The sequence below is a fragment of the Hetaerina americana genome, unplaced genomic scaffold (genome assembly GCF_022747635.1).
Source record: "Hetaerina americana unplaced genomic scaffold, ioHetAmer1.1.p SCAF_5, whole genome shotgun sequence".
NCBI classification, from domain to species: Eukaryota; Metazoa; Arthropoda; class Insecta; order Odonata; family Calopterygidae; genus Hetaerina; species Hetaerina americana.
The window spans coordinates 75,700,692-75,728,593 of record NW_027287095.1 but is presented as its reverse complement, the minus strand read 5'-3'; the positions used below and the strand labels follow the sequence as shown (position 1 = coordinate 75,728,593).

At 36.7% G+C, this 27,902-nt stretch overlaps 1 protein-coding gene across 8 annotated transcripts in view; it reads left to right on the top strand.

Annotated features, from left to right (window-relative positions):
- Nucleotides 1-27,902, top strand: part of Ndae1 (Na[+]-driven anion exchanger 1) — a 500,740-nt gene that overhangs the window by 420,759 nt on the left and 52,079 nt on the right. For all 8 annotated transcript variants that reach the window (XM_071592116.1, XM_071592114.1, XM_071592117.1 and 5 more), the window contains exons 2-6: nt 1,505-1,602; nt 18,962-19,087; nt 20,819-20,960; nt 21,295-21,514; nt 21,792-21,921. In XM_071592116.1, the coding sequence (XP_071448217.1) occupies nt 1,505-1,602; nt 18,962-19,087; nt 20,819-20,960; nt 21,295-21,514; nt 21,792-21,921 (716 nt within the window). The remainder of the gene's footprint in view (nt 1-1,504; nt 1,603-18,961; nt 19,088-20,818; nt 20,961-21,294; nt 21,515-21,791; nt 21,922-27,902) is intronic.

The window sequence follows — 27,902 nt, the reverse complement described above, 5'->3', positions numbered from 1 at the left end:
CGTCCGTTCAAGTCATCCCCGGAAGAAGAGTGAGTAAATTTGCTTATTTTCGGTGGTGGTGCATACTCTAGAGCGACCTGTTCTGTCTGTTACGGTAGCATTTCTCCATCGGGAAATGTTCAAGTGATATCGAAGGTGCAGCCTGCTGCCCATGAAAGATAATGAGCTGTATCAAACAATTTGTCAGACCAAACTATAAATATATATTCACTTAGGCTGAGCTATGTCATTCCATCCATTTTCTGAGTTCGAAGAGATTTAGTCGTTTCGGATTTAATGCGTATTTTTATCGCCCTTTAATGTGCTCAAGGCATTCACTATAGACATAATTAAAATGTAATCCAAGAAGGCTATCTGTGTCTTAGATTGAATTTCAATAATGTCTTAGTCATGCTAAAAACTACACATTTACGAGGAACTCAATTTACCTGTCTTTTTCATTTTTTGTTATACTGCGACTTAATATGGTTTGATTTGCGTAGAGCATAATATTATTATTTCTGTTCGCAGAGATTTTCAAACGGTTTTATTTCGCCGTATTTTTCGTATTTGAATGACCCATTTTGTCCAAATTATAGAAACAAATACTTATGAATTTTTTCTTTGATATTTAACTTTTGGATGAGCATGAGAGTAACAGCTGTCTATGGATATCAACCCCGTTGTATGTCCTCATTCGTTAGCCTGATACTACCACTGAGTCCTATCTTAAAACTAAGGCATCGGTGTAGGACAAATAATGTGGGTCATAAGGTGTTTTTTATTTGTTTAAAAGCAAATACACCTTATATTTACTCTCTCATAAAACCTATGTTTAATTTTTCTGCGTCTAAAGTATTATATTTTTTAAATCTCTCTCAGTTAATAGCAATGTCCCCCTTATAACAATGGGTTAATTTACCCGTATTATATTACGTTGGATGCCGTTTCACTGTATCTTTCTTGTGATTTATTTATTTAAAACTTCAAAATCACCTTATAAGATGTAAATTGCACTATATTGACTATGTTCAATTATTATTTATTAAAATTACCCTATTCTTTCATATAAAAAAAATGGATTTTTTTCTAAAACGTTAAATGTAATATTTTAGTGAAACCCTCTCGAGTTTTCCACCGGGTTAGGTCCTCCATCTTCGTCCACAACCGTTCGTACAGAAATCGCCAGAAGTTTTTTTCTTATTTTAGTTTTTTATTTCTTGGTAACTTTTCACATTTGTTCTGTGAAACAGGAGAACTTTCTGCTCCAAGTATTACATTTTGTGCATGGCATTGATCGTGTTAGTGCAAAATATTGAGAAATAGGTAATCAATTAAATGTACTTCAGATTTCACTTTCAACTACGTATATTTGGTCAGAAGTGGTTTGGAGAATTTTAATTATACGACCTCGTGTCCATGCAGGAACTATATTTATTACTCCGTACGGGCCAATGTAATGAATTGTCTTTCTGAATCTAGTTCTTTCCACATTTCACCTTCTAATTCATTCTTTCTCCTGCAGACCGTGGGTGATGGATCCCAATCCAGGAGATGACGAGGCCCCAAAGGACCCAGGGGCCTTGACGACCCATCAGAGTTACACGGAAAAAGATTTTGAAGGTAAGTACAAAATTGTACAATTTGGAAAGCCCTACATGCCATTCGGCTCCCTTCGAGATATTCTGACTTCAGCGAAAACAGTGAAACTGTTGCTAATAACAATTTCAGCGGCTAATTTGAAAAAGATACTATATCACAAATTGCAAGTCCCTTCATTCTTGATGTCGATAATACGTAATCTTCGGCTGCCTTTACTCAAGAATTAACCCTCTTTTGCGATTTTTATCATATTTTTCCCCTGAAATGCCAATATTCTTCATCCGAGAGAGCAATAAATATTTTTTACAAATAAAAATTTATGGAAACTTATGTATGTATATGTAACTGTGGTTATGACGAAGGGTATCTTTTTCTTACTGTCAGCCGTATATTCTAATCGTTTTATCAATTTAATTGATATCCACATTGCAGTGTTTTGAAAACACCTTTGAGTCACCCATTTATTCAGCGAATTTCATTGAATTGCTGCGAAATAAATAGATTTACATTAGTTGGGTACTATCTCTTGGTATACTAGGAGATAGAGCAACATTTATGTTTCTTCATGGTCCGACAGAACGTAATTTTATTGCATTTTTAATTAACATATGAACAATTTTAAATTTTGCGCCAGGGTGTTTATAAAAAATGATCTACAAGCCAGTTGGGATTTGATTTCAAGTGAACTTGGGCATTAATTCAATTGATAACGGATTCTTGCTTTTTGGTCCAAAATTAAAGATGTAGTCCGCAACGTTCAGTTAATTTGACACGCAAGCGTGATTTTTGACAAACTCTCTATATGATCTGGTGCTTTACCGGCGTATTTGCTTGATGAAGTTTTCTCGGGTCTTCCACCGGGTCAGGGGTTCCATGTTGGCCACCTGGATTCCCTGACCCGATTGAAGACCCGAGAAAACTTCATCAAACTCTCTATGTTTTTTCTTCCCACTATTTATCTCTCACATTGACGATTCCACTTGGGGAAAGAAAAGAAAATTTTTGATATAATTGATATTTGAAGATATTTTAGTACCGTGCTAGCCACCGTTAGTGTGTGTGGCAGGGGGTGAATACACACAAGACTAATTTTGAACCGAATCTTTTTGACCTTAGCACGGTCGGATAATGTTATTCTCATCTCTTATCGTTTTTGGAAAAAATGACATCTTAAAACTATCTGTTCTGCACTCAATCTCTCTAATTTTATTGACATAATCTCTCTTACCGTAGTACAATGGAGGAATAATATATTTTCAACGTCACTGCTGAAGAGATGCCCTTCCAATTTATGCAAGAGCTTCAATCTGTAATTTCACCTTCCCTCCGTTAGTGATTCCCAGCCTAGCAGCTCTAACAATTTAGATACGCTACTAAGTTTATCATAACAACGTTTTACCAATATAGCTCCTCTACGCTGCCCGTGATCCAATTCGTCAATCAATCCAGCTTCATGAGGATCCCATATACTAGAAGCATATTCTAAATGAGGCCTAACCAGCGGAAGATAACAATGCTCTTTGACCTTACATTTACCTAGTACTCTTCTAATAAACCCTCATTTTTCGTTAGCTTATCCCCATATTTGTGTCATCCAGGGGATGTCGTGGACTTTATGTAATTTATGAAGAGCAAGGCCAATCCCCTTCAAGCTTAAAAGTTTCAGGCGTGATATGGTGGAATATCATGATAAATTAAAAGTAGCAATTTTCCTCAAAATAAAATTTAATACGTCCGGTTTCAATGTAACTACATCATCGTCAGGTGACCTGACCATCACCTGATCTGAGCTAACCACCGCTAACTGCATCATCATCAGGTGACCTGACCATCACCTGATCTGAACTACATCACCATGATCTGATGATGATGTAGTTACATTGACACCGGTCGTATTAAATTTTATTTTGAGGAAAATTGCTATTTTTAATTAACCCTTCAAGCTTGTGACGCGTACATTCGTGGGAATCACCTAAAGATGACGGCAGGTCATTCTGATTCCGCCCTCCGGAAGAAATAGGGTTCTCGGCCGGGCAGTCGTCCATCGGCAGAAACAGTACCGCCGTATTAGTGTGCCTTACGAAGTCCACCGGAGCGCGGCTATTTGGGGTACAGAGAGCCTGCCGTTGTGCAACCCTCGGGAGTGAAGGGGGTGGGCGAAGGATTCGGCGGGAGAAGGGGAGGTGGCCAAGTGGAGCAGGGCGCCCCTCCCACATTCCCCTTCCCTGCCCAAGTGCCCTTCCCTCTCGCATCAAGGAGGCCGCCAAACTTCTCCCCCCCCCACGTTACGACTCCCCGTCGTCGCCTTCCACCCACGCCGTGGCCTTACCTCGACGTCACCCGCTGCTCTCTCGTCCAGCTTCTTTCGAAGGAAGCCACGGGACCGGATCGCTGGAGGCCCGGCGATCATGCCATGATTTCAAAGTGTTGGATTCGAATCCCGCTGGAGGCGTAAATGTCGTTCATGATCCAAATCGGTGCCTGTGGATTAATGTATGACTTCAGCATTCAGAGAACGTAGAAGGCACTCGGTATAGTATGTCCGATTTCCCCGATGGATAAAACTATACCCTCTCTGGCTTTAGAAAGGATGTGGCCGGGTAAAGATCAACGTAGGGAGAATTTTTTATAGGGACTGCGGTCATCTCGTGGGTTGCATATGAAGAATGTGTCCATATAATGAGTACTTAAATAAAGGAAACCGTTGTTAAATTGAGAAAACTGCTGTGATGAAAGAAGACACTTTGCTTTTCCACATAGAATTTTTTCATTACGACCTAGGTTTCGTGGCGGCGTAACATATTCGGGTTGGAGATACTACGCTCTGACGAAGCCTAGGTCGTAAAAAAAAATCTTTGTGGAAAAGCAGTGTCTTCTTTCATCATGACGGATTTCCACCATTTTACGCATGAAACTGTGAGAAAACTGTTCTTCTTCTCCAAGGGTCGCCATAAAATATTATTGAAATAAATTTGATCCATCTTACGAAATCTACTCTTAAATTTGCGATGTTTAGCCAGTAATTTTAACTCTATTCTCCTGGATCCAAGATAAAATAATGGCCAAAGATGTTATCAAAGAACAAATTGAGTAGCTTCAGGCGTGATTAGGTGGAAGTCGAACACAAGTGGAAAAGTGCTTCAGTCAGTTATTCATTATGTCATCAAATATTTTGAAATTAAAGTTAGGACCTGATGCCGTGCTGTTTTATGTTTAATTGAAAAGTTTTGATCTCTTCTGCAGCATGTTACTTTTTGGCCCAATAAAGTTCTGCTGAAAATATTGAAATTGTATTCTCAAATCATAATCGGCATGTTGGTTTCATCATAGTATTTCTATAGAATACATATATTTTCCAACATTTTTTATGAAAAAATGAGATTTTTGGGGGTAAAAGGTGACTTTCGTTTGCCTTGTGTTTATTTAAAGACATACTTCATCTTTTATGTAAGCTCATTTCCTAACCAGTGACTATTTCATTTAGAAAGCTGCTAATTGTAATATTTCCCTTGGCGCTCGCTTTCAAATTTCGCGCAATGATTTTTACACTCCTCTCTAGTGGCTCTTTGCCCATCCACACAATGTTCTGTATTGTTTCGCTTAGTTTCCTCATCCCTTCATGTTCCTTCACTCTAAACCTTGCTGTGACTTACCTAAAATCCTTTGCCTGTTTCTCATCCGCTTTTGAAGCTTTTCCGGAGAAGGTTCGTTAGGGTTTCTGGGTGAAAAATCGCCCAGTTAAATCTTGCTTCCCTATTCTTCCTCCTGGAAGCATTTTTCTTTTTCAAGGAAGCGAAGGTGAGCGACTGGATCGAAAAATAGAATCAATGCTTCTATTTTTAAGAAAGCTAAACAGCGTTCGTCTAGGATTCTTAAATAGCTGCGGTGAAGTTTTTATAATATTTATTTAGACGAAGCTCGATTTACCTCCCTCATTAAGAATATATGCGCTTTGAAATACCTTAGGAGAACGCCTGGTGTATTGCGGAGATTCAACCGAATATTATTGTTCATTTTCAATGTAATAATACCTGTTAGTTTATATCCCTTAATGCTAGCTTTCAATGGTATACTAAGGTTTTAATAAATAATAGTTATGCTTAATTTCATTGGTATTTTATCAACATAACCTAACTGAACTGTAGAATAAGGCTATTCTAAAAAAGCATCAAGTTATTTCAAAATTTAGAAATAGTTAAAGGCTGGGCATCTCTACGAGAATCAAATGGGAAATTTGAAATCAAATCTAAGTACGAGTATATAGGTACTAGAGACAAGACATGAGTATACTTATTGTCATTATTCATCGTATTTATACTTGACAGAGGCTTTAAAAGTAACACTAGGAGGAGAATCAGTGAAAGTAAGGTAAATGGGAGAGGAGTTAATATGGGTCGATTAGCAGATAACTTCATACTTTTAAATGATAATGAATAATACTTGAAAGCTGTTTACTTTCATTTTATCAGTGCTTCAAGATTATAGCATTATCTTTAAGTAGGGGGAATACATATTTGAGGAAGAGAGAATCTGAAGATGCTGACAGAGACGAAATTGGCAAGTGGTTGAAAATCGGTGGCAAGCAATTGTTATCATGAGTTAGCTTGCAAATCGGTCGCTAGAAATTTTATAACAAGTATTGATGAATTGGTGCAAAATTTTCTCGTTCATCCCATGATAAAAATGTATTTTTTTATTTTGACATTTTAATTTAGCGTTAGACAACAGTCATCAACTAGCTTTTGCTTGCCGATTGTTTTTTCATAGGAAAGTCAAACTTCATATAGCCAATCTTTCAAGGACCTTCTCGTCATATTTATTCATTCGTTGCATATATTATGATGTTGAAAAAATAATCTCCTCACACACGCGCGCGCGCACACACACACACACGCACTGACGTCCTTGATCACCGACTGCCTCACACTCGTGCACCTGATCCAGCGACCTACAATTCGTTTGTTACCTCATCCGAGGCATAAATGAGGACAAAACCTACTGAAATCGTTTTGAAGAATTATTCATTCATCCATTCAAAATTTCAGACTCCTTAGGTCTTGGAAAGCTTTAAACTTTAAACGATATCGTTTAAACCGAGCGAACTATGGCTTTTATTTCGTGGTAGGAGTTGCTTTCAACTCGTCTTTTCATTTTGATTTGATTTTTTCCTTCGTCTCACACGTAAAATGTAAACAAAGGCTATCATTTATACTACTGGCTTCGCCAAGTTTGCCCAGTGGTTGTATTTTCGGCTTATTGAATCCCGAAGTTGGGTCCTTTAAATGGATTTTTAACATTCTCTCGGGTAGAAGGCATTTTCCCAGTAAATCTTCTGAAATGCGATTGCGGAATTACTCGTGTACTTATATCCCCGCTACAGATTGACCTACTACGGTGAAATGTGGTTGTGGTGACATCTGTATCTTTAATTTTTTTACCCATTAACAATTAGTATACCCTTTTGAATGAACTGGATTTGCATCAATGAAACTCCCCACCTTGTTAGCAGATAGCGAGCGTCATCGTAATTCACGCCTCGTAATAGAGTCGTTACACTTCGCGCATGTGAAATTCCATGGCATCGCTTCTCAAAAGTTCGATAGCCTTCTACTCTTGACAACGTCTACATACTTTTGACGTAGTTGTTTTTCATCGAGGGAGCTTGACTTCTTGCCTCGCCTTGAATGACTTTCAACTGCAGAAGTCGCATTGAGGTAGTTTCTTGCTCTATTTTCATCCCCCTATATTTATTCGAAGTCTATTTTTGTGCTGACTTCGAAAATAATAATGGACGAACTACCATGTCCGAAAGAGGTCAACCTTATCCAAAACAATTAAATAAGAAAAACAACCGGCACCTTTAACCTCCGAAAGAAATTAATTTTACCTCTATGCGACTGATTTTTGGACAAGCTCTTAGTGAGGCATATATGTATAACATTAAATTTCCATGGCAAATATGCTGGGTTTACAGTTCAGTTCAACAGGGCTATGTCCTCTCTGAAAATTATTATTTCAATCTACGAATCAAGCTAATACTAATAGTTGCTATCAAAAGGTTTACTCGCTTATACCTCTGTTGTGTATTTCTTCTGTTGTTTTAGCGTTTCCACCGGAATTTTTCGCGATTGAATGAGAAGCACAATTGATGAAAATCAGAATTTGTGAGAATTATTTGCTGATTTTGGTCCGTGAAAGTTGGAAAGACAAATTGCTCGAGTAGACATTTCTAGGAAATATTGAGCAGGCTGAGATATTATATTTTTCAAATATAATCAACCATTAAACGCAAACGATTGTCTAAGGTGTGAGTGATGCTGTTTAAGATTCGTCTCCCGATTCTGTCCGAATATTTAAATAAAAAGTTGTTTGATGTGCGTGTGTGCCTCTTTTTAACTAAAATTATATTAATTTAAAGCGACCACAAGGTATGAGAATGTGCATTCATTTTGTACGTTATATTTTTGATGACATTTTCTTATTTCCTATTCTTGTTAACTTTTAATTCTTGCCATTACCAGTGCATATATACAGAAGTCGTTTATGGAATTGACATAGTATTGTCATGGTACGTGAATGGGAATCGCCTATCAAATTAAAATGGCTCCAATGCAAAGTTGAAAATGTAATTAACCAGCTTAATGATCATTCCCGTTGTGTCTTTTATACTTTTTCCTACTAAGCGATGCTAATAATAGAAACATATAACTTTTTTACTGTCTCACTTCTAAATCACAAAAGAGACACAAGAGAGAATGTTCCGTAACTGTGGCTGCCTCGAAATATGTATATTTATCCAGGGACCTTTGCCAACAAGCTATAATTTGTATGTTGAAATAAGTAGGGGACATTTGTTAAAAATAGAGATTGAACTGTTTTCTAGAAATTCTCCTTGGACCAGCAATCATTGCGACATTAGCAGTGTCTTGTCAAGCTCTTGCATCTAGAGATTGTGTGTGAAACCGCATTGTTTTTCCACGGCGTTATTTTTCGCTCAACACATTTTTATGCCTATAGATGTTTAAAAAATAGATTGGGGAATATTACATTTAGTAAAAGATGCAGTTGACATTCAATTCTTAATTTATATTTTTGAGCAACTTGTAGTAAGGGTTATGTACGTAGAAATAAAATTTGACTATACGCCGTGTGCACGCACTCAGACTAATACTCCCGTTTTGTGTGGGCAGTCAGAATTGATCATCTGCGGTCTACCGCACGCCCTACTTAACAAATGTAGCCACGCGCACTGACAGTCATAGCACGGCCGGCCGGGATTTGCGGTTGGCCGAGTAAGATTTTTTAGACTCATAGTGAAGAAACGTGGACAGGCAGAAGAAGCTTGTGCGCAGAACTGTTGTTGTATCCAGTATTTTAAAGGCATTTGAGGTGAATGAGAAAAATCATTCAAGAAGGAAAAGATGGTCAAAAGAGAGTTTTCTCAAACGCGACACGTTTTATCATGTGAGTTTTGTCGATTTTTAATTCTAATACACTTAGATTATAAACTAAGGACTAGAATGAAGATTATCGGATGACTCTGAGGATGAAGAGGAAACACTTGAAAACTCGTATGTGATATTGTTGTTCATCAAACAAGATAACATGTCATGAGAATGTCATCAACTCTTGGGAATATTCACCTACACCCTTTGATTCTTCCGTACGAAATTAAATTTATTTTGTTAATTTTCTACGTGAAAGTTAAAATAGCCAATGGAATTCCAACATAATCTAAAATATGGCAAATGATGATACGGAATTAACGAAAAGATAAGAGTATAACTATGCCATGGATTGTATAGAAACTAGTGACTCTCCCATGCATACCAAAATGAATGCCTGCGTACTGTTTGCCTTCTTAAATCGAGTACGAAATAGAATACCTGTACAATACACGCCCGTTTCACTGGTTTAGATTTCATTCACACATTCCGACTTCTCCTCTTGTTAATATCTACCAAGACCATGTTTTCTCGGGTTTAACGGAATCAAATCTGAGCGTTTCAAGTCACATAAGCATAAATTTGCTATATTTTAACTGTTTTGAACATGACATTATCAATGTAATGAATAATGAAATTAAGTCTTGGTAGATTATTGGTTTTTCGAATAAATTATTCAAAAGAAAATGTTGCCATTTTTAAGTATCTAATTTCCAGTCGATCTTTCTTCCTTCATTGATGAAAAAGCTTCGGAACTTTCATGGAGCTAGGTTTGTAAAACGTTGTTATGATAAACTTAGTAGCGTATCAAAATTATTAGAGGAGCTAGGCTGGGAATCACTCACGGAGCGAAGGTTAAATAGCATATTAAATCTCTTGCAGAAATTGGTGGGATGACTCTTTAGGAATGATGTTGAAAATGTATTATTAGTCCTATCGTGCTACGGTTGACGATATCATGTCAATAAAATTAGAGAGATTAAATTTAGAATGGACATATTGAAGATGTAATTTTTCCCACGAACGATGAGGGATCGGAATAACGTTGCCCGACCGCGCTAGGGGGGGGGGGAAATACCCGGGTCAAAATGAGTCTGATAAGTATTCACCCCCTACCACACACCCTAGCGGTGGCTTGAATGGTACTAAAAAATACTAAAATATAATAAGTTGCAAAACCAAAACCAAGAAGAGTTGCGTTTGTCTTTACGTGCACTGGAATAGCCTTCATTTGTATGCCGGTGTAGCCAATAATGTTCGCCACAAATAATTGTGGCAAATTCAAAAAGGTTTACTTTAGTATCAGAGAAAAGGCAACTGAGGTTATTAACTACTCATCTTGTTGAGGGGAACATACATAATTTTAACTAACAAAGCATGTCTACATTTTTAATTCGATATTAATTTCAATCGCTTAGAATATCAGGTATAGTTTTTAGGATACAGCTCGTACAAGCATCAAAATACAACAGTGATGAATTGAAAATTTTAATATATGCTTGGATAATTTAAATAGCTTGTCTTTTATGAAAGGGTTTGTGGTGTTAAAATTGTGATGAACACCAGTTAATGAAATTATTTGTAAGTGGTGTTAGTAATTGACAAGCGCTTTGCTTTAGTAACTACTGATACACAGACATTCATATTTAGAGCATTATCTATGCATTGGCAGAGAGAAGGTTTTTCTAGTTGGAGAGTAATATAGGAAGATGTACTATTATTGACTTTGATAAAAATCTGAGGGTTACTAAGTCTAGAAATAATTCAAAAGGATTGTCTTTTTGTGTATTAAAACTTTAAGTGATAGACACCCTTTCCTGTAAAAATAAATAAATGCACAAAAGCATTCAGAAGTCCCAATACTGAATTAAATATGGATAAATATACCGTGAACAAAAATGCATTGAATGACCGAAATTGAAATAAATTAAATGCATAGAAAAAATTTCATTTTAACTATCTTTCAATGATTTTGATCAATATGTCGAAAAACATTAAGCATGCATCATCTTATGAGCTTTATTTGAACCTGCATCAACTATATTCTTTGCTTAACAATTGAAATATGCTAGTTATGAGTCGCTTAAAATATTTAATTCAAAATTCTAGTATTTAATATTTACAAATATATGGGTACCATCTAAGTAAGTGATGGTTTTGGTGGTTGAATATATTTCCAGGCGTTTCGATAAACCCAAAAGTTTAGTCCTCTTTTCTTTTGTTTTAAACTTTAACTTCATATAATTAACGCAAAATCCTGCATGCATTCAGTTAATCATAGCGAAGCCCGAAACAGCTGACTTCAGACGCATGCCGTTCTTAATTCACCAACAAAATATTTACTCTAACTGTGCCCACGTTACAATGTCACGAAGTTCGTAGCGTTAGTTCAATTCGTGGCATTAACATTGTCATTTAGCTGTTGGGCGTCAAAATGTCGCATTGCGAGCACAGAATAGTCCGCGTGGTTTTCATGAAACCGGCCCGCTCCGGGAAACGGAGGTAGCCTTGGGGCGTGAGCGGTAGAGGGGGCGGAGGAGCGTCGAGAGGCGTCCTCGGCCCACATAAATCCCCTCCAGCGCCGGTGTTCTCATCACGCGGCCGTTCTCTGGGGGGCGCGGTGAGGCGGACCACGCGGTGAGGGAGAGCATGCGTCGAGACGCGGAAGCCATGTTTGGAGCGGCCGTCGCCCTTCGCCTGCCATTCCAAAAGGGGCAAGCGTCCCCTCCGTCCAAGCCTCCCCAATCGCCGTTTCCCGTGATCCACGCATTCCCACTAAAGCTTGGCGATATGCCAATTATATATATATATATATATATATATATATATATATATATATATATATATATATATATATATATATATATATATATATATATATATATATATAATTGGTATTCTACCGTTTAAGATAACTTTTCAGACCACCTTCGTATATATATTTTTTATTTCTATGTGTGCGTTTGTCTGTGTGTGTTCACAGCTATCAACCCGAAGTACTGTTTGATAGGTGAGGATTTAGGGGCTAAAATTTATGATCACGGTTAACAAAGAGGATGCCCTGAGAAAAATAAGCATAATGGAAAGAAATAAAATCTTAGTGTCATTTCTTAGCAGGGTCTACGTAGAGAAGATTATCATGGAAGAAATAATGAGCGGTGAGAGAGGGAGAAGGATGTTGGTATCTTGATGGATGTGATATAAGGAATGTTTTGACAGTCAATAGAAAAATAACAGTTAAGGAATGATACCCGGGAGCGGGGTCATTAAGGCATGGGCTAAGGCAAAATACATCGATGGTTGGTGAACAAGTTTGGTGTGTTTTGTGAGCTTCTCAAAGCCGATCATACGGTCTAGTGACGGAAGTTCTGTCAACCTAGATCTCCTCATCAATCGCCAGAACGTAAACAAGGATTCATCACGTGTTTGTTTACTTGAGGTGCCGCATTACTGGTGTATAATTAGTAGTTCCTTCTTTGAGTCCTAGCTTTCTGTGGACGTTCCTACGCTGCGTCCTGGTTCGCACAGAAGCACAGTCCATGGCATCGATTTTGTTGGCCACAGGCCCTTACCACAGAGTAAAGATTTCTTTATTTTGTGGCTTTACTCCCTCCGTAAATCCCCTGCCTTTCCCTCCCCTCCCCCTCGTTTGAACTCAGTCAGATTTGGCGTTGTTTTGAGTCGGAGTAGAATACAAAATCAAGCAATGAAATTCTGTTACGTTGAAGATAAATATCCTAAGTCTCGAACACGGCAAATATTCTATTTAGTGACCATAAAATTAGCTGACGAGCACGTAATGTACCGAGATAGCATAGAGGGTGGATTTCCCGATGTTTTGCATCGGGTCTGGCAGTATTCTAGGTTACACGTCCTCGGGTTAATATCTACCGCTTGCTGATTATACTTGAGCATTAGTGTGCTCCATGGAAAACACATTTTTCGGGATGCCAGTTTCTCTCTCTATCTGTTAGAATCCAATCTCTGGATTTGGAAAAATTTGTTGGTTAAGATAAAATTTCCCTTCCTTTTAGGACGGAATTACTAATGAAAATACTTTCAATGCGGCAGATACGTAAATTTCGAAGCGTTGCCAAGGGCAGGGAGTGTTGTTGTAAGTCCGAAATCCGAATCATTTTCATGTGAAGCTTAAAATTTTGGGTCTAAAAATTAATAAAGTTGGAGAATATTTAAGTATTAAAAATATATATAAAAATAAAAGACATCTTAAAGACGATATCGTATAAATAAACATAATAATGTGTCGTTTACTACCAAGAAAGCCTGGCCATAAGAACAGTTATGAGCCGTAGTATGGTGCAATTTGGGCCTCTCACTTTTAACATCTTCCTTACTTGAAATTTGTGTATGCATAAAACACTCATCTGCAGTGTTTTAAATGCTTTCATATTAATATTTTGCATGTGATGTAGAGAAAACTTGCAGTTTACACATTGTTCCTCGTTGAGAATGTTATAATGCGGATGCCTAGAATTTTCTTGTTATCAGACCGATACTGACTAGAAGTTTTACCCTTAACCTAATTACTAACGTAGCTCAAAATCACGTAGTAGTTGCACGCCTCTCTAAATAACAGAATAATGTTTTATAAAATTCGTAACGTTCTTACGACCGATGGAACAAATTAAAGGGTATCACGAAATCTCATATTTAATTATGGAAAGTAAATAGCTCCTTAATTCAAAGCCAAATTTATTATCACTAGAAGCGATTTATGTCATCATATACTATAGGAGTGTTAATAGTTGGAATTAGATTAGGTACACACGCAGTGATCCGGATGAGAAACTTTTCATTAGCGACATAGAAATGGTTCAGCGAGAAAACTTCGCTTCTGCTAAAAATTGTTATAAATGCACCTTTTGGGGCGTCTTACTAAAAACGTTTCTTAAATCGCCGTAAAAATATTATTTGAATATATTCTTTCCATCATAATGATGCTAATATTATCATTGACTCTTTTTGACTTAGTATGTATTACTTAATTTTTATTTCAGCTCGCAGTCTCATTTTTCTGATTTACCGATGCAATTCAGACATTTTCCCCATCATTAATTATTGAAATTATTTTGAAAAGTTTTAAGTAGGCGGATTATAATATTAATTTGGTAGCCTTATTAATTAGACTTGAGTTTTGAATCTATAACTGATATTTCTCGATAAAACGATACCAAAAACAATTTATGTAGAGATACCCTTTATTCTGCGAAAATTTTGTGCCAGCATCAATTTAAAATATCCCAATCCTAATCTAATCCCTCACATCACGTTTCCATTTACCAATCCTTGCCATTGGAGCTTGCATTTCCCGCCGTACACTTATAGAGTGACTTTCTGAGAATGTGTATAAATGTGGAAAAGGAACCCACACCTAGTTAATATGTGTGCCCAAAAGCAGGGAAGAATGGGTACGGTTTCATAACAGCGCATGATCCAAAATTATAATTTTAGTTAGTTTTCCTGACTTATCTGTTGATCCGTGATCCCTAGTGGGCGATATATCCAAGTGCCGGTTTATCCATTTGTCCACTCTTGTAGTCGGCCGGTCGTCCGGCTGTCCACCGCTAAAATGGATCTTCGGGTATGCGTGCCCGAATGGGTTCATTACACTTTAAAGCCGATGTCAGCTTAACCCGAGTGATCCGCTCCACCCCCTGTGCCTGTTTTAGCCAAACAATGCCGACTAGGCCGAACAGGAGCAAGACGAGTGGTGATAATGGAGAGGAAAGGTCATGGGTGCACTGCACACCGGTGAAATTTTGCATTGAAGTGGAAATTATGAAATGAGAGCGGATGTAATATTTTCCCAATTGCAATGTAATTTTTCACTTTTTTCAGTAATTAACTACCGATGCTCTTCTTATTTTGCATATTATCTATGACATGGGCCACGAATATTTGCCAATTGGTTGTTACCTTTAAAGGAATAAACAGCGAAATGAGTTTACTAAACTTGTGTTTTGTGTCGTGGACAGAACGTTGGCGTATTGCTATGCCGTGATCTCGTAGGAAAATGCCCTGCCGCACCCTGATGCCCTCGTAAACAGTAACACCCTTTATTTGAGAAATAACCAGCAACGACGCTCGGAGCCGTGGTTACCTTCCTAGTAATCACGAAACTAGGGGCTCTAATGTGATAAATGGGTGGGCTTTGTGCAAAATCAGATGCAAATATCTCCGCTTGGCCTTTTTTACTCAAATACTCCCGCAGGAAATCATGCCAATTGAAATTTGACGCTCGTGATTTCGTGATCTTTTGCGCGATTCTTACCCTCCAACCATTTGAGAAAAATTTGGCTAAATCAGTGAGGGACCCTTCGTAAATTCCAATGTCAGTTGCTAGTGGAGGACTGTGAATGCATAGCCCCGAGCCGTGTGGCCATAGAATCCTGGTTAGATGTGTGAATTCTAATCCGGTACGATTGGACATCAGGTAAAGCTCATGAAAAAATTCTTTTGTGCGACGCCTATATGAGTATTTAAATTTAGTATTGCGATAGACAGCGATCATCCATTTTATGCACCTGGCTCTCTTCATGACTTGAATTTGATTGCAGGACTAGAACGTTGACCCCGTCATATCTTTAAGCCAGAAACCCTGAATTTCTTGGGGACATGCGACTTCCATTAATTGGGTAAAAGATTCCACCAGGTGGGTAATCAGGCACTCGTATTGCTTATTATTCTATAATGTATTTCGACCTCTTGAGTGCTCCTTTGATCCTAATAAAACTCCCTTCATAATCGGATGTCCCAGTGGTAAAGTACTTATATTCACCCAACGCCATGGCATAGGCAATACCATAGCCTACAAACTGCAGGCAGCAGGTTATCTTGAGACAATGAAATTTGTAATATTCCAACCATTTTTTTGTTTCAATCACAATCACAACGTTTCAGTACTTGCATACCCTGAATAGAGCAAAAATTATGTTGTCAAATTTAAACGCAACGTTAGCTCTCTCCGTCGCTAAGTCGTGCTTTGGCATGCAGTGGTAAAGTTACATTACCGTATGTGCAAAGGACTTCTGACACAGCATGTAATCCAAATCACTGTTTACAGATGGCAGCAAAACTTTAAACCTATTTTCTCCTTGCATTTATGGAACTAAATTTCTTGAAGGTTTTTGTATGAAATTGTTGAGTGATATAAAACGTGAATTCTCAATTATAGACTAGCAACCCTTAAATTCTGAGGAATCCTGCTGAATGTTCTGAGCTTCAGTGTTGTCCAACTCAAAAAGTTCGTTTCAGAATTTGGGATTCATTGGTGTGGCACGACTCATACGAGCTCAAAATTCAGCTTATTCAATCACAGGTGTAAACATTTTCAAGGCCTTCATTTCAGTTATTCTTCCATTGTTGCAAAAGCAAATTAAAATTAGTATTTTATCCCAAAGTCAAAGATTTTTTTATGGCTTTGTTATGTGCATACCTCATTTTCACCAGAAGAGGTATTTCCAGATGCACTTTTATACCAACTGAGGGTCAACGGAAGTATTTCCAATTTTGGCGCCCCATTCGCGGATATTTCCATCCGGAGTCTGTGCCTTCGATTGTTTTTGTTTATCCAATCCGAGGAACTCCTTTCCAATTCCTCCATTCACGTATGTTTCTCGTCCACCCGCCCCTCCCCTTACTATTTCTCCTACCAACCTCATCCGCCGCCCCTTTTCTCCCATCGCGTCTATATTCGTCCTTGGCTCCCCTCCATCACTCGCACCCCCGAAATAGGCAATGTGGGGGCGATTGTAAGGGTCAGGGGAAGGATGAAATCGTTCATACCGTCTCCCTTTTCGTCTGACGTTTTCTGTCCAAAGGAGGGGGGTATATTTCAAGCGTTTTTGAAAATCAATTTTTTTTCCTTTCGCCTAAAGACGTACTTTATTTCCGTATAGGGTTTTCACAGCGTGTTTGGAAACTTTATTTTGAATACATACAAGCATTCGCTAGTAGAGCTTTTTTTTAATATCACCATCCTCATTCACAGTTAGAGATAAGTTGGGTAAGATAATAGTTTACACAGAAACGAGCCAAGAGAGATGGAAGTAATATATATAGAAGAACTTTATGGTAAAGAACTGAGGCCAGCAAGATTAGACATAAAAAAGAGAATAGTACGTTGATGAATATATCTTAGGTCCGGGCATACTCGATGATGAGATAGAAAGGGCATTAAGGGAGATGAAACTAAATAAGGTCATGGGGGTGGATAACATTCCCGCGGAACTTTTAAAATGCTTAGGAAAATGTGGGAGGAAGAGGCTATATGGGCTGATCCGTAGTATTTATGAGGAGGGAATCTGGCCGGAAGACTTTGTGAGATCAGTTTTAGTTCCTATTCCGAAAAAGGTAAAGGCTGCATCATGTGAGGACTACAGAACAATAAGTTTGATATCCCACACAGCTAAAGTTGTTCTCAGGATCATAAACAAAAGGATAGAGAGTAGGACAAAGGATTACTTGGGGGATGATCAGTTTGGGTTTAGGAAGGGGAGAGGTACGCGTGATGCTATTGCAGTAATGAGATTATTAATCGAGAGGAATATAGAACACAACCAGGAGGTATTTGCCTGTTTCGTAGATTTCGAAAAAGCGTTTGATAGAGTGAACTGGAAAAAACTAATGAGTATATTGCAGAAAATAGGAATAGATTGGAGGGAAAGGAGGCTAATCCGCAACCTGTACATGTCTCAGACTGCTCAGGTGTGGGTGGGAAACGGGGAGTCTGAATGGGCAGTGTTAGGAAGGGGTGTAAGGCAGGGTTGCCCATTTTCACCGTTGCTGTTCAACCTGTATGCAGAGGAAATGATGAAAGAGGCATGGTAAGAACTGGAGGTAGGAATGAAAGTGGGCGGGCAATTCGTAAAATCATTTAGGTTTGCTGATGATCAAGCTCTAGTTTGTCAGTCAGCCAAGGGGCTGCAAGCATTGCTGAGTGAATTGAAATTCAGTACGGTAGACATATGATGAGAATCATTGGAAATAAATCAAACGTGTCGCGGTTTTTCAGAAAGAGAGAGGCTGAGTTAAACGTTAAAATGGGAGGGCAAAAAGTAGGTGAAACAGTTCAGTATCTCGGAAGTGTTTTGGTCCAAAATGGTCAAAATATTAGGGACATAGGGAGAAGGATTGCGTTGTTCAAAGAAACTTTAACGGGAAGGAGGGAATTGATGACAGGGACATTGAGTAAGGATATGAAGAAAAAGCTTGTAAAAACTTTGATGTAGAGCTTGTTTATGTACGGCGCGGAAACATGGTCATTGAAGCAGGATCATAGGAGTAGATTGGAGGATTTTGAAATGTATTTATAGTGAGGGAGGAGAGGGGATTGTTGGGAGAAATCATATTGAGACAGGAAAAATGGATGAAAAGTATATTGATTAGCAGTGGGATATTGAAGACTGTAGTAGAGGGGCGAATGTTATGCAAACGAGGAAGGGGCAGGAACATGATAGGGATGTTGGATGGAATGAAGGGAGGAAGGAATCATGCGGAGATGGAGAGGGGCTTTTTGTAAAGAAGGATGTTGGGTTGTGTTTTGTTTGGAGAAGCAGGATATGTATTTGGTGTTTGTGTCCATAAAATACCTACATTAACCGGTAGATTGCCTAATAATAATTTATCTTTTCTGATAGTGAATTGAAAGATCAATAAAGTAAACATTTCTGCTTCCTGCTATATTTTTAAATTGTCCTTAATCTTGAAATCCTTTGTTTTTTCCTCAATAATAATATGTTTATTGAACTTTTTTGCATTTCAATTTATTTGTAATGAGTAAATCATTAGTTAATATTTTAAAAAAGCTCTTTCAATGATTTACGTGAATAAATTCATTAAGGTTAAGTTTAATTCGTGTAGAAGCATTTGCATTGTCTTTGTTTATTTAAGCTTTGTATTTCATTTTATTTCAGGACACCGTGCCCACACTGTTTACGTCGGTGTCCATCTTCCTGGACAAAGAAGGCGCTCCCACCATCGGAGACATCATCGTCATCATAATAGGTCTAAAGACAGCAGTGATGATGACGAAAGGCCAAGTAAGCATAATAATAACCATAAAATTAGCCCCAAAAATGTCTATTTATTATTCTATTACTGTTTGTTTTTATCGTTGCCTGTTGTAAACTGAAGGAGACATGTATCTTTCTATAGTTATTATTTGATTACTCTAGTTAAGCATTTGACGTGTTTCCGAAATATTAATCCATGTCCAGACCCTCCCATAAAAAATAATTTGGAGCTCCATCGTTTCTTTTTGGTTCGGATAGCATGTTAACTTATTCCGTTAGCTAAGTAGGTCGCCTATGTAATTAGATTAAGATAATATGCTTTTCTGAGACGGGATCGCATATCACAGGCGTTTCTCTAATATCGTTAGTGGAACGATTTTACGTTCTTTTTGACGTCATTTTAGTCGATATTAGCATATTTTAACTCGTACGCTATCTCATAATTCCCATTCTTGGTTATATAAAAATGTTTGTACTTTCCCTTGCTTAGGACTCCTGCAACGTGGCAGAGACAAACAGGTATATGATATGACCACCGGTTAACATGGCAATTTCTCGCTCATTCATGAATATCATCGATAAACTTTGCCTTAATTTTAAAGAGAATACTGCTACGTTGAAACGGACGACCAGATTTTATCGCCAGCATCAATTTTCAACATACCGTTCATGTATGACAATTTAGAACAAAAGGTGAACTCCAAGGCGTTAGAAACTGAACGCCTATTCTGAAGAGAGTGGCCCCTTGAAGTTAGGTCACCGGTTATGATATATATGTATCACGTGTTGCGTTCGGTCAGGCGTTAAGGCTAAAGATGGATGGATGCCCTCGAGGCTATTGTTCTAATTGTGGGGGGGGCAAGGTTAAAGATGAAACTTCCTTATTTAATACATTTAATTCCAGCTCTCATTATGTTGAATGTAATTTCAATTCAATTTTAATGCAATGAAGTTGAATGTTGATGTAACTGAATCAAAATGAAATATTTCAGTTTTTGATGTCTCAAAATCATCGTTGGGCAATATTTCCTTGCATTTTTATCCAAGGAGAAACAGCATCCAAGTGATTATAAAAATGAAACTACATTGTTGTTATTAAAAATAAGATATTTTGCTCATGGGTGTGTCCCTCTTGGAGCATTTTCCCATTTACTCTCCAAGATTTGTGTCATAAAACCTTATTCCAAAACTCATCTTTTAATTTCACTCAAAAGGGTTGTGCATTAAGTATTCGATAGTTCACCATCTTTTGGTCTAAGTTCCCTGAATATTTGGAAACCATATTACCAACGAAACAACCACTTAAGATTGCCAAGGTATACATATTTGTGAATGTCTATAAATTATTCAGTATGTACATAACTATCAGGACTATCTATTTGTATTTGCAATTGATATGAGAAGCAAGGTATCCCTAACCAATCAATCAGACTTGTGAATGTATGCAATATGTCCTGAAGTTAAATGGAGCAAATTAAGGATTAATTTTCATTATAAATAAATTGCTTTTAATAAATGTGAAACAACTGTAGGAGTATCATTTTTATGTCTAATATGGACAAGAAAGTAAAGCTATGCATCTGCAATATTATTCTGAAACATGAATTTACATTGTATGTGATTTATTTACCTGATAATCTGGCATTTATTTATTTATGTTATTGATTTGTGCTGTTATTTATATGAAATAAGGCTTTTCATTTACTTATAAAATACCTTCAACTCATCATGAATGTCCACATTATGTTATGCTTCTAGTTACCCCACCTGCACAGAGAGTTCAATTCATCCTTGGAGATGAAGCTGGTGATGAAAATGCTCATGAACCTCACCCACTATTCTCAGAAATGGAGGAGTTGGTCAAGGATGAGGATGGAATGGAGTGGAAAGAAACAGCAAGGTAATGTTCTGTATTAGTTATGAAGGCATATTTGCTAAAGTGTTTTTATTACAAGAATATACAATCGATTTTTTCATAACTTTTCCAAGTATTACACTGGTAGTCTTTCCTTCCTTTTTGTTATTATTTCATTTGAACAATTGTTCTGGTCATGCAAGAATGACCGCTTTGCAAGTGAATGTTTTCACTTCAACAGTAGTTGGTTCAAATATCATCATAGAAACGTTTGTCATTATTTTGGTTTAGTTTAATAAACGATAAAGTTGATTTTTCATATCAGGAATTAATTGTACAAAATGAACTTTGTTGCATCTGCCATATTATTTCCTTTCAGATGGATCAAGTTTGAGGAAGATGTGGAGGAGGGAGGTAATAGGTGGTCAAAACCGCATGTTGCCACACTTTCATTGCACTCATTGTTTGAGCTGAGGAGTCTCCTACTCAATGGCATACTGATGTTGGACATGGAGGCATCATCCCTGGATCAAGTGACAGATCTACTAATTGATGCTCTTTCTGCAGCTAATATGATTCCAGAGGCTGCTAGGGAGAAGGTAAATTATATTGTATCATGTTTACTTTCCATGAATCCTAGTAAACCCAATGAAAATAATCAAAAGAAAAAAATTTGAAGCTTGTTAATATATTTTATAGCATTAGAGATAGCCTTGAGTAATTTTTTAGGTAAAAGGCATATGCAAATTTTTCTTCATGAATGTTGAAAGAGCGATTCTGATTCAACCACAAGAGGCTATCCATAAGAGTTTTAGTCATAGTCTTATGCCAATGAAAATAGATGAGTTTAAATTAATGTTTATTCATCCTATCCAGGTGCGAGATGCCCTTTTGAGACGCCATAGGCACCAGCATGAACGCCGCAAAGAAACATCAGGAAATATGTCTCGTCTTCCAATTATTCGGTCCCTTGCGGAAATAGGACGCAACCATTCATCTAATAAGAGTAAGTACAAGCCCAAGATATGGTGATGTAAAACATGAAATGTCAACTAATGCATTAAGCTGAAATTATTGGATAAAATATTCCACTGTTGCAGTGGAATTCTACTAATTTAAGTTAATTGTTATCACTATATCATATTCAAGAGTGTTCAGCTGCAGCTTAACATCATTTAGGTCATTATTTTCATGAAATTTACTCTTGGTATTCATTCCAGGTGCATATGAAGTCGATGTTTAAGTGCCTAAAAGTGATATTTACCAAATAGAGGCATGCATGCATATGAAGGATAGATAAGATTTTAAATCCATTACTCATCTATCACAGTTATTCAATGTGTAATTTTATTCAAAAGCAGAATAATCAATAGCATAATTCCATTTCAAAATTTCAAGTAGATGTGAGATGATTCTTAATTGCATATTTTGCATAGTGGTACCATTGTTTTCAAATTAAAATGTACTCGTATATGTAGTCGTCTTGTTGATCTTAACTTGTTCAAGAGTTTTCATTGATACTGAAAATATTTTTTAAGTTTTCAAAACAATAGTTCTACAGAAAAACCCCTTTAATGTTTTTTACCTGAGGCAGAATATCCGGCCCAAGAGTAAGTGCCTGCATAGATTATTATGAATCCATTGTAGCCAATTTAGGCAGCTACACAGACTGCGTATGTGGCTACATGGCTGTGTAGCCCAGAAAGAAAAATTGCAATTTCCTTTATTAATTGCACTATTTTAAATCTTATGATCCAGTTTTCAATACACAGTATCATTTTCAAGTACATTTTAAAGCTTTCCTTCCGTATATATCATTTAGGTCATAGGGAAAGAGTATAGGGGCAAAAGAAGGTGTTTTTGGATTGGACAGGAGTGGGATGGGGGAGGGCTTTCAGTGGAATTGACAAAGCTGAAATTTTTCTTTCCTTAATGGATAGGTTCCACAAAGTCAAGCCTAAAAATACCAATTGTGCAGCCATCTCTTTAATCATCTACCAGCTCTGTAAGGTTGTGTAGACAATTAATAGGCACTTCTACTAGAATAATACAGGGTGGGGCAACATAACTTCCTTTTTTCAAATGCAAAACACTTTCAAAAAAGGAAGTTATGTTGCCGCACCCAGTGTAATTAGTAAAAATACTTAGTTGTCACATTTATGATGGTTATGAAAAATAGTGGCTCAATAAAGAATGTAGAATTCCGTTAAAATTAACTTCCTCTCATTCATATTGCATTTACGAATGTTACATATGTGAATCCCGGATAGTCATTTTCTACACAACTAAGGTTTTTCACCTAAAATTTTGACATTATTAAAATTGAAATGTAAATGTAGTTTTGGACAATGGAGTGACTTTTACACAGGTTTCATAAAATATGTTCGTCGGCAGGATTTCTGAAACACCAAGGTGGCACTTTAAAGTTATCGTTTATTATCAGTTACACTGATGGATTGGAAATAATCATTAGGCTAATTCCAGTTGAGCTGCCAGGAATCAAAATGATTAATTCTATTATAATGGCAGTAGTAAGCTTCATCAGGAGTAGAAATTATGAATAAAACTTTAAGTTTATTTGTAATGATGAGTTAAAAACTTAATATATGATATTCAACTTTGATGAATGAATGGCTTTTCTAAAAAGACTGCTGGTATATGAATAAGCATTTTTCTCTCTATGAATTAGAACATTATTTCTAAATTCGTCATATAATTGGTGATTGCTGCATGCCTACCTTTAATCCATGGTATGATATTCCTAATGATTGAATTTGTATTAGTTATATGAGGAACAATGCCACAAAATTAGGGAAGTGCCTAATGCAATTGCATGACATGAAAACTACTGCAAAACGTATTGAGAGGAGGAAAACTGCACTGTGCCTGTAGTAATTATGTCTTGGCAGCAAATATGTGCATCTCAGAAAATCTTATTAGCAATGATTGGATTGAAGTGAGTAGGGAGATTGACATTATTATTTATGATTAAAATTGCAGAGAAAAAATTTGTAAAAATTAAGTATGGTTTGATTATTATTGATGCAATTAGTTTATCTGTATTTATCGCGATACATAAAAAAGTTGGAGTTAAAAATATTGACAAAAAAGTGTGGTAGGCTGGTTGAAATTCTTCACTCAAATTCTCTTAAAAATATAGGCAAAAAATGGGTATTCAGGGTGTATGGAGAGATTTGCAAACAAAAGCTTGTGAATCTAAAAAAAATCCTTGTTTGCATAAATATGCAAATGAGATACAAAATAAGGAAAAGATGGTCAATTAATATTAATAGTGTGTAAATTATTTGTGCTCAGCTTTATGTTAAACAATTTAAAGTAAAATTATTTACAACTATAATACCAATCATTCTCTTCAATCAGGGATGTACTTATTATAGACAACAATGTTGGCATTAATGACAGAAAAGTAATTGCTATGAAATTATTTCATAGATTTGTCACCAAAATGAAGAATCTCATGTTGCAGTTCTTCCTCATTTTCCCGTAAATTTTCTGTCTTCAGGAATTTCAGTGTTCTAATATCCCTGTAAGAATCTTCCTGACACCAATTTTTTTAATTTTTTTCTCTATATTTCATCAGTCAACCTTTTCTCCCCTGTGAATTCCAATACATCCATTAAGCCATGAGACTAACTCCCCAAAAAAGTGTTTAATTTCAAATGAAAGTGTCACCAAGTAGGGAATTAGTATTCAACCATTATGTGTTGGTTCATCACATATCTGAGTGATTTAGAAACATTTATCAGCTCAGCAGATCAAAAAGTTTTTAATTTTTGCTTTCCCAGACCCATTCTCTTTATTTTTGTAGCAACATCATTTTGATGAAAATGGCAACCATGATGTATGTATGTGATTTATACAGGATATGTACAGGATGTGTGCAAACACACTTGCTCTAGGTACTATTAATCATATTAGGGACTGATCAGTCCTAGGTTCCACTCATGCTCTAGTTTTGTAGTTAGAAGAAAACATAGATATTACACATTTTGTTACTCCGTGATTGTCGGTTCAAAGGAAGTGGGATTCATATATTATGAGGGTGATCTGAAAAGTTCTCAGCCTGACGATGAAAATGGCAATTTATATTTTCGAAAAAGTTTTGTTTTTCAACATAATCGCCTTTAATATTAATTTATATCATCCAGTGGTGTTCCAGGGGCATTATCCCATTATCCCATCTCTATAATGTAAAGGGAGTGCTATAAAATACTTGTTTATAGCAGAAATTGTTTCTTTATTGGATAAAAATGTTGACCAGTGAGGAAATTTGAATTTATTGTTTCAATTCTGGTGTTTAATGGCAAAGTCATATTTCATCTATGGTCAGATGTTGATGCAAAAAAATCACTCTTGTTTTTTGTAAAACCTAGAAAGCTTCGTCTGATGGTATTTTTGATTCACTCTGAGCATGCATGGCACCCATCTCTTGGGAAGCTTTGCCGTGTGCAATTCCTATCCCTTAAGTTGGGAATTGGGAAAATTCCCAATTCAATATCCCTAAAGTATGAGCAATTTACGCACTTGTGAACACTGGTCTTAAAAAATCATATCATCCACTTAAAATAATTCCGGTGTGGTTGCACTTTTCAGATGTCCTTCACATGAATCATCTTGGAGGCTTTCTTGGTCATGTTTAAATTTGGCCTCCCATTTTTATATGGTGGAATTTGAAGGGAAATAATTCCCATAGATATTTACAGTCCTTAAATGAATTTCAGTCTTCATTGCATCTTCTTAAAAGAAGATTGAGTTCAGACTGAAATTTATCAAAGAATTTTATCACTAAACAATACTAGATTTTTTCCATTTATAACAACACATACACACCGAAATTGATTCAAAACGACTGTCAACGGGGAACTACTGGATGTAATGGCTTGCAATTTCACAAAGCATCTACTCACAGTTGTGCTGGCATGAGAGAAAAAATGATGTCAGTAGTAATGCTATCTATGGGTGAAGCCAAGAACTTTTCAGACCAGCCTCGCATTTGCCCTGCTCTACCTTACATGGTCCACTATAGCTAAACACTGTGGTCACGTTAGTGCAGGAGTTGATAGCCCTGTGTTTCTTTGCAGAGAGTGTATGCCGGAGAAGGATTGGACAAAATTTCTATTCATGAAATAACCATCCATCAGTGAGTGGTCTAGGCAATAAAATCAGTGCTAAATGACAGTTGGCATATTTTTATTGGGATTACTTAGGGAATTGATCATCACATAGGCTATGGTTTATTTTGACCATTATTCTTCTATCTGTTTTCCTGACATAATTATTGTCTTATTTACCAATAATTTATTTTATCTATGATCAGTTATCTATAACTCCTATTCACTAATAGCTTCCTTTTTGCAAAGAAGAAAAATACAAATCTCTCATTTTATTAAAATATAGAATTTAATTAATAGATTTTGCAATAGATTATATAATGTCATTGATTATTATACATTAATAGGTCAAAAAAATGGAGAACTCACATGTTTGCTTCCCCATGATTCAACCTGATCTTTAATTTTCATTATGTTCAGTTTGATTCTCTATTGACTGATTTCATTGAACCAGATCTCATGTTAACCATACTGTAAGGATTTTTGAATGTGCCACTCACTGTGGGATAGAGAAACTTCATCTTCTGGTTGCAGAATTACTTTCTGTCAGTGATGGCACTCAAAGTTTTTCAGTGATGCTCATTACAAGTAATATTTACGACCCCAGTTACAGAATATGACTCTTGAAATTAGAAGAGCTATTTAAAAATCTAATGTAACCTTCTTCAGTCAGTGCCATAAAAACATTGAATTGTATGTTTCCCTCATCATTTAGTTGCTCAGGAAAATTAATACCTCATTTAAGGCTAGTATTAGGTGTATATATAGCTGCTTGACCACCATTAGTTTCATCTGATAGGGAGAAATACCATTGGTAATGATCATTGAACATTAAATTCGTTTGAACCAGTGACGGAGTTATTATCTTTCATTAATCATAATGATTTATTCCAATTTTTTCACTATGAGTGCATGCATCAGCAGCTTTACCACCACCCTATCAAACTGTGTGTCACATTTGGCCACTACTTGGTGACAGGCACTCTGCGTTGGTGTTGGGTTGTTAAATTGGTGTTGGTTTACAACTTGTTAGACTTCCCATCATGAATGAACAATGGTATTTCAAGGCTATTTGTGAAGGAATTTATAGAATTACTAGGGAATGTTTCCCTGCCTACAGAAAGTGTAATTCAAATCCATTGTTAAATGCCATCACCTGTCAAGAGAAAAGGTATGCAAAATGAGAGTCAGAAAATCCAGAAAGGTGAAGTCTTTGGAAATTGAAGAATCTATTCTAAAGAAATATAATGTATAGCATACATATAGAAATATAGGACATACATATATGAACAGTGGCCTGCCTTGTGTGCAGAGCTCTCATCTACTGACTGGAGTGTTCTAGTTTCAAAACTTAAAGCAATGCCTCTGGACAACTCAAGTCAATAGGGAATTTTCCAGTGACACAGGGAAAGGAGCTAGCCTTCATGTGTTGAATGAGTGAATTTCACATGCTGTAGGACTAAGTTCAAGGTGAGCTATACCTTCACATATCATTTTCAACCTTCAGGTTGATTATTGTGGTCAAGTGCCAGTATTAACCATCGTGTATTAACAGTTTACCAGCCAAAAGAATTAACCACCCTTATTGGTTTCTATATAATTCAAATATGTCCAAAATGAATGACATGCTTAGGAGAGTGGATTGGCTTTGAATATAAGATCCACATGTAATAGGACAAACCATACCAAATGCGTCAGGCATACTGAGTCTGCAGCCATCATGATTCCCATAGAATGGATGTCTCTAATACCCCCTTCAAGTTGCTACGTATGATAAGCATGAATACTTATTGGGTGATTTCATGCAATCAACAACAGATTTCTGCACGAGTTCCCCTATTTCTTATCATTAATT